General features: G+C 33.5%; 1 protein-coding gene across 1 annotated transcript in view; it reads right to left on the bottom strand.

Moving 5' to 3' along the window:
* Positions 1 to 1,822: 1,822 nt before the first annotated feature.
* The window catches only part of LOC108373600 (putative uncharacterized protein DDB_G0286901), a gene marked incomplete at its 5' end in the record, with an annotated part of 16,379 nt that continues 10,394 nt past the window's right edge, over positions 1,823 to 7,807 (bottom strand). The window contains one exon of the mRNA XM_017629514.1: positions 1,823 to 2,363. Coding sequence (XP_017485003.1) covers positions 2,354 to 2,363 — 10 coding nt within the window. The remainder of the gene's footprint in view (positions 2,364 to 7,807) is intronic.

Here is a 7,807-nt window from a genome sequence, read left to right as displayed (position 1 = left end):
ATTTTTATAGACATTAAACTTAAAAAGCAACACATGCAAATAATTACATGAATATGTACTATGTATTTGGTATTTATACTGATCTAATAGAAACTAAATTAATACAAAAGCATAAAAAGAGTTCAAAGGACTAAGAGGAGAGTCAAGCAGAAAGTTTACTCGAAATAGGAATCAGCAGTAATTAGCAAAGTTTACATTAGAAGAATATGTTGAGCTTTAAGAGCGCACTTTGCGCAACTGAAATAATAAAGGATGGTATTTATATTAGGGTAGAACTTTACAACAGCTTTAGGTTAATGAGTGCTTTATGGAAAATATACTTTTTTTTTATGTAAATTTCGTATAGCGAACGAAGCTCAAAGGATTTTATTGGTTTTGGCTATAAAATAACACGGTGCTACAAAAAAAATGGTTGCACGTACTTTTCCTGTCATGAAGTAGAGGTGGCTACCTAAGATCTAAAAAATAATTTTGGCATTAGCAGAATTTTAATTATGCCCAAAAAATCGCAAGTTATGATCAAAAAACTGAAAATCGGGATGTTATGTCAAAACAAGGGTGATAGATTGGACCGTTTTCAACGGATTTCCATAATATTATGTTCGCTGAAAAGAGGAAGGTTGTGTCTTTCCACATTGACTCCGTGAAGAAAAAATCTTTAGAAGCATAAGAAAAGAATATTATGGTGAATTCGGTTTAAGGTTACACCCTATACTTGTATTAATACCCATACCTGGTGTTTTGTCTACAACAAATTGTTGCAGCAGTCGCAAGGTTCATTGTATTAAAAATTGTTGCTCGAAGATGATACTTGATCTCTAAAGTCTATTGAAATCTTTGATAGCTTAAAATGGACTCACCCTAATATACATGCATGAGACTTTCTGAATTCGCTACATAGTACAGTTTTTTTTTGTTATAAATGCATAGGTTTTTTCTTCTTTTTGCCACACAACTTTGGCTGTTGTTATGCCAAGGATTTAAGTCTGTTGTTTCAAGCGTTAGGAAATTTCGGAGCAAATGCAGTTATCTATGTCGAACAAGTTATTTACTTATACATTTGCATATAAGAGAATAGAATTTAGCACATACAAATAGATATTTAGAGAAACACACTTAAGTATATGAAAGCCGTGCACAGTGGTTGCATCAACACAGGCCATGAATGCGATACGTTTTCCCACACACACTCATACATATACATACATACATATATAGTTTGACAAAATACTATTTGATTTGTTATATTGTTATATTTTTCTGAAAGACAAAAGCTAACATGCACTCGGAATATTTTTTTTTGTTGCTATCTACCTACATACATACACTCATACCAACGTACAAAATATGTGTTGTGTTTAGGCTACGTTTTATTTCGTTTGCATCCAAATTTATTTGATATACATACATATGTAAGTTAAGTAGCTTTTCGCTACACAACCAGTTGCCTGCAAGTATGCTTCACTATGGAACCACTCACTTCAATACAACATACACGTTTATGTGATAAGCTTATATCGCTTACAGCTTAGCAAAGTTATGCTTATGTATGCATGTAAACTTGTAAGTGCATAATAGTTAGTTGAAGTTTTAAATTTTGCTGTCTTTTTGCTTTCAATATTTTAATAAAATTACCCATTGTAAATATTTTGTGTCTAAATGTAAATACGTACTTATGTGTATATGTACATCTATATAAGCTGCTCTGTATTAATATGTGTAGTAGCGCTCCTCGGCGTAGCGCCGCATACACACATACATTCTTATCACAACCACAACCGTGTGGGCGCTGAACGAAACTATTTAACTACACTTTTGCATGTTTTTTTTTTGGTAAATTTTCACTTTTTGCTTGCTGCAGGTGCTGCTACGCTTGCCACTTGTCGCTTGCTGCTTGCTACATGTTCATGGTTTTCGTCTTTTTGCTACATGCTTGTCGCCGTACCACTTAATAAATATTTAAGCTAAAACTGTGTAGTGTAGCTGCTGTGTTCATTGTTGCATTTGTTGCAGCTGCCTGCCACTGCTCCTGCTGCACTTGCTCCTGCTATATATGCTCCTTACTTAAGTTGATGTGAATTTGAATTTTGCTGTTCGCGTTGTATTTGTTGTTGTTGCTGCAGCCAATGTTTGCAAAATGCGCTCGGCGGTGGTGCCTGTGGTCGGTGCTCATGCATCTGTTGTAATTCTAGTTGATATTGTTGCCATTGTAGTTGTTGTGAATAATCTGCTCTTTTAGTTTGTTGCTGTTGTTGCTCCAAAACTGGTGATGTTGGCACTTGCTGTTCCACCTTCGGCTATTGACGCCTATTGAATTTGGCTAATTCTCATAATTCCGTACTCATTTCACCGACTATTGTGCTCTGCAAGTAGAATTATTATAAAAAATTAAAAATTAATTAATGCATTTTTACAAGAGACGTAATAGACGAAAAAGAAATTGTATTGTTTAGCAAGATATGGTGTTTACTAAAAAGCATAAGTTTGTTTGCGTGGTAAGTGAACTTTTCTGTTGTAGTGAAATTCAAAATAAATATTTTAAAATTTTTGTAGATTTTCTTAATGGTTAATTGGGAATACAATTTTACTATTTACTTATTTATTATTAGGTGAATTAGAGCTTATTAGAGAAGTTAGAGCTTTGTGTTGGCCAACTACGTGATATTATTTGCCAGGGCGTATGAGTAATGTATAAAAGAGTAGCAACCGCTAAGGTGAGCTATGGATATTAAAATATTTGAGGGATTCACAATGGTGCCGTAACTGTCGTATTGTTGTATGCCGTAACCTTTAAGAGCTTAAATAAATGTTTAGAGAACTTGAAACCACAACCACCTGTTTTTTAACACGGCGAAAATTCATAATATGCCTTTTATGGTACTTTACGAACCCCCTTAATATATTTTTTAGGCTTTTAAAATATACGACATACAACAATACGACCCTTACAACACCGCTGTGAGTACCCCAAGTATATCAAATATGTCTTAAAATAGAATCATTTTTCTAGGAGTGTTTACTTATCTACAAAAGCGAAGCTAAAGTAAAAAAAAGATCTACGCGCAGAGTGCCGCCTAAGTGGGCAAAAATCGAAAAATTCATTGTCTGCAATGTGAACATGTTTGGTATTTTTGTAAAGTTAATTTATCCGCTGAAAAGAATTAGACAGAAATTTCAAAAAATGACAAAAGATTTGTTATATATTTCTTGCTAAATTTTGAATATATTTTTCATAGTAAACGAAAATATCTGCACAATCAATGACCCAATATTAAATTCACGTGTTCGAAGTTTTTTTTTGTCATTTTAAAACTTGCGATTTTCCCACCAGTGTAATTAGACTTAAATAAGAAATAAATAAATGTTGAAATTTTGAAAAAAGGGAAATTTTCCGTTGAACGCCTTATTGTTTTTGAAAGTGTCAATAATTCCTCAATAAAAATCTGTGGTTTTTAACCACTTTTATTGCACTCCATTGCCATACAACACTTTTACAAATGTGAAACAAATTCGCCAGCTGGTGAGGATTTTTTTTAACTTAAAAAAATTGGCGCAAAAAATAAAAATCGTGAATGTTTGTAACTCTTCAAACTACCGTTATACACACATGCTGCTGCTTTTCGTACAATTCGGGTATGCGCGGAAAATATAAAAAACGAAATCCATGTAAATAAATTGCGAATTTTTCATTTAAACTATCAAAGTTCGACATGAAGGGCCAGGTGGTATGTGAACAGACAATGCTGATGGGGGAAAGGTAATAAAATAAAAACAATTACAAACGTCTATGTTTTGGGCACATACACATTTTTTATGAATTTTTTTCGTACACTCAGAAAAAAGTCAGTTAAATATATTTCTCTCAACACTTGATTTGATAACTATAAAATAAATGTTGAAACTATAACCGAATCATGTGTTGATTGAAACAAACTTAGTTGACGTAACTAAACTCTTTTCTCAGTGTAGCTGTTGGATAGTTCATTTATGTCCATACATATGTATATTTTCGTTTTTGTTTTTGTGCTGCTGCGTACTGAGTTTTCACAGAAATTTTATTATGTGTGAGCAAATATAATAAATAATAAATATTGCATAAAACGCGGCTGGCGGCCGAGGCTATAAAAAGTAACAAAACGCAATAAAACGTACACACACAATGCGAATGGAGCTGAAGAAAAAAAAAACACAAAAACAAAAAAGAAAAGCAAACAANATGGGTGGATGGGTGGCTGGTTGGCTGTTGGCACAAGCAAGTGGACCCATATTTTACACACTCCAGCATACTTAAATGCCTACAAAAAAAGGGACTACTGTCCGCACAAAATATTTAAATAGATAACCTACCCCTTTAAGTGAGTTGCGTTGGCTATATCTGTTTATTTATTTCACTTTCGCTTGTAGATTTATTTTATCATTTACTTTAGCTCTGCTTGCTGTCAGAGTATTTGGATTTATTAGACAAGCAACGCGTTATCATTGTAGATATACTGAAAGATGTATACTGTAAATGTTTTGCATTCGAATTTGGAAAGTGTGAAGATGCGATGAATATTTGCTGCAGGTTTGCATACTCAACTAAAAGTTAAACTTTATTTTATAAAAAGTTGCGGGTTTTTGATGCCGGCTACGCAAGTTAAGAATTTCTATAAAATACTATCCTCTGATATTATAATAAGCAGTTTTTTTGGGTAAATCTGTTAACCATATTTAATAGGTTGCGAATACATGTATGTATGTATATATGTACATATGCAGCATCTAGAATCACAAAAAAGCTTTATATACCGGCGGTCACTACTCTTCAGGCAATGGCCCAACTAAGAGTATTTCTGCCATGAAAAGGCTTCTCATAAAATCATTTCCCGTTCTGTGCCGGCGCTAAATTAGGGGCGCCTCCATTTGTATTATAAAATCAGCTCGCATGACACAAATTCGGGGATAAGCTCGGCCAAGTACTTAGCAAAAATGTAAGCGCCAAATATGTATTTATTTGATAAGGTTTGAAGAATGTCTGAACAAAAGATGATATTACCACAATACAGCATACACAGCACCAAAAGCGACAATACTCTAATAAAAAAATCTTTGCGAAATATATATGTTCATACGTATTATTATTTGACTCGGTAAGAAAAGTTTGAGTGTTTCCAAAGAAGAAGATGAAATATTTTTGTAAGATAATAGGTAGTAGGTGCTACTAAACCAGGCCTGAGATAAGAAATAAACTCGTACAACGATGATGCAAATTTTGTTTTCATTTATCTCTTTGAAATTATGTGGATAACACTGTGCGACGTTCACTTTTACACACAAAAAAAAAAACAATATATTCACGAAACTATGAGGCAAAAAGTAAAGTTGTGTTTTTGGTTTTTTCTCTGACGTCAGGACCTTTTAAAGGACTGTGAAGTTTCAAAATTTGTTATTGATAGAATTGAGCGTATTTAAAGGGTCTTTTTTAAATTTACTCTTATTTGGTTGTTTAACATTTTCCGTTCTCGTTCCATTCTGCAAATCCCTTCTTCTCTTAGAGTCTCTTGAAATACGGATGACCATTTGTTCCCATTTTGTGTTTGACGTGATTAACATATTGATTTCCCTTCACCGATGCGTGCTATTCAATTTCTAATCCTAACGAGGACTCTGCGTTTTTATTGTACATTTCATATCAAGAACCTCACTGCGAACTATGCTAAGAATGCCTCAACTGCGCCTTCACTTCGAATCCTACTATGCTTGATTTTTCTTTGACAAAGATCGTGTTTTATTATTTACTAATTTTGAGTCTTTAAGCCTAGGATAGTGTTAGTGTCAGTAAAAACCATTGCAGTTGATTGACTTTTTGTAATAAATCAATAAACAAAATCTGACCTCAAACAGAAGACAGTCATTAAGATTTAGTAAACATTGGAAGTGGATTGCGAAAGTGCAAGAGAAATACATATGTCAATTTCAGTTTTATTTTTTTAGTTTTGAGTTGTATCGTTAGTCCAGAGGACCATCGATATGCAATTTTGTATTCATATATTTTTGAGCTAAAAGAGGTGTGACTTATGCATAGTCTGCAATCATTTACTCTGCTGGTCAATAATCTATTGATCCACTCCTGTGTAATAAAAACCTAGTTCCAGGTTATCCTTTCAGCCCAAAAAAATAAAAAATAAAAAAAAAAACGCTGCGCTAAATATAGTTTCGAAGTTTCAATTCTGCGCTTTACTTTCGAAGTTAAGAAATTGCTTTCTATTGCTGCCTTATTAACACAAATTAAAATTTTCTAACCGCAATTTTTATACCCGAGCGCACTTGTGCACAAGGGTATATTAATTTTGTTCACATAACGGTTGTTTGTAACAGCCAAAACGAATCGAGATAGATATAGACAAATGTATACATAAATGATCAGGATGAAAAAAGAAATCGATTAAGCCATGTCTGTCTGTCCGTCCGTCTGTCCGTCTGTCCGTCTGTCCGTGTACACGATAACTCGAGTAAAAATTGAGATATCTCAACGAAATTTGGTATGTAGGTTTCCCTTAATCCAAGGTAGGTTGGTATTGAAAATGGGCGAAATCGGACTGTAACCACGCCCACTTCCCATATAACGGTAATTTCCAGAAATACGAAAACTGCGATATTTTAGTAACTACTGAAGATAAATCACTCAAAATTGGTATTTACAATAATTTTTTGACAAAAAATAAGAATATTATACATTTTTGGAAAATGGGCGTAGCCACGCCCACTTATGGTTACATGTGTATATCTTGGTAACCGCTGTACCAATTTCTACCAAACTTGGCACAGTTATCGGCCTTGGTACAGCATACAAAATCGCCGAAAATTTTTAAAATCGGACGATAACCACGCCCACATCCCATATAACGGTAATTTAGAGAAATACAAAATCTTCGATAAATCATTAAATATTGAAGCTAATTTATTCAAAATTGATGCTTGCAACAATTCTTTACCAAGAAATACGTTTGTGGTAAAATTTTGGAAAATGGGCGTGGCACCGCCCACTTATGATCACATATATGTATCTCAGTAACCGTTCTACCAATTTGTACCAAACTCGGTGTGGTTATTGTGCTTGCCACATATAAGCAAACCGTTGAAAATTATTGAAATCGGACTAAAATAACGGCCGCTTCTCATATAACGGTAAATTTCAGAACTGCTTGAAACTTCAAAATCGAAATTTAAGGACTCTAAATTACTCAAAATTGATACGCCCCGGCTTACCATGTAGCCGTAGCTTTCGTTAAGGCGTAAAACATATATTTAATACGTGCGCCGGGTATTTAATGTTCGGCTCTGCCCGAACTTAGACTTTCTTACTTGTTTTTAAATACGTTTGTCGAATTTTCGAATTTCCTCTGATGCTTTCCATTTCCAGACAACCGGTCAGGTACGAGCATGATTTTTAATTTTGACCAAACTGAAATACATTGTTTGTTGGTCCAAATAATGAGACACGTATTTTTGCTTTTGCCTCGGAAAAATTTTTCGGCCGAATCAAACGCGATTTTGAAAATGTTTTTAATTCTGATTTCTACAAATAAAATTTTTATCAAAATCGCGTTTGATTCGGCCGAAAAACGCGATTTTGTTTTTCAGCCAAAAATCGATTATTCGAATTGACAGTGAGAATGTTTTTTTAAAATGCCCATAACTTTGTCAAAATTTAATAGATTTTAACAGTGTTTTTACTCAAATGTCAGTAATTCTTGTCACTTCAAGATACAATGATATAATTATTGATTTTCATTATTTAAAATTTTTTATTTAACAATAAACAAAA

The sequence above is a fragment of the Rhagoletis zephyria genome, unplaced genomic scaffold, assembly GCF_001687245.7.
Source record: "Rhagoletis zephyria isolate East Lansing unplaced genomic scaffold, Rhagoletis_zephyria_1.1 Rzeph_scaffold_06853, whole genome shotgun sequence".
In the NCBI taxonomy this organism is placed as follows: Eukaryota; Metazoa; Arthropoda; class Insecta; order Diptera; family Tephritidae; genus Rhagoletis; species Rhagoletis zephyria.
Note: the sequence above shows the minus strand (reverse complement) of the source record. Positions and strands in the feature narration are given on the sequence as shown.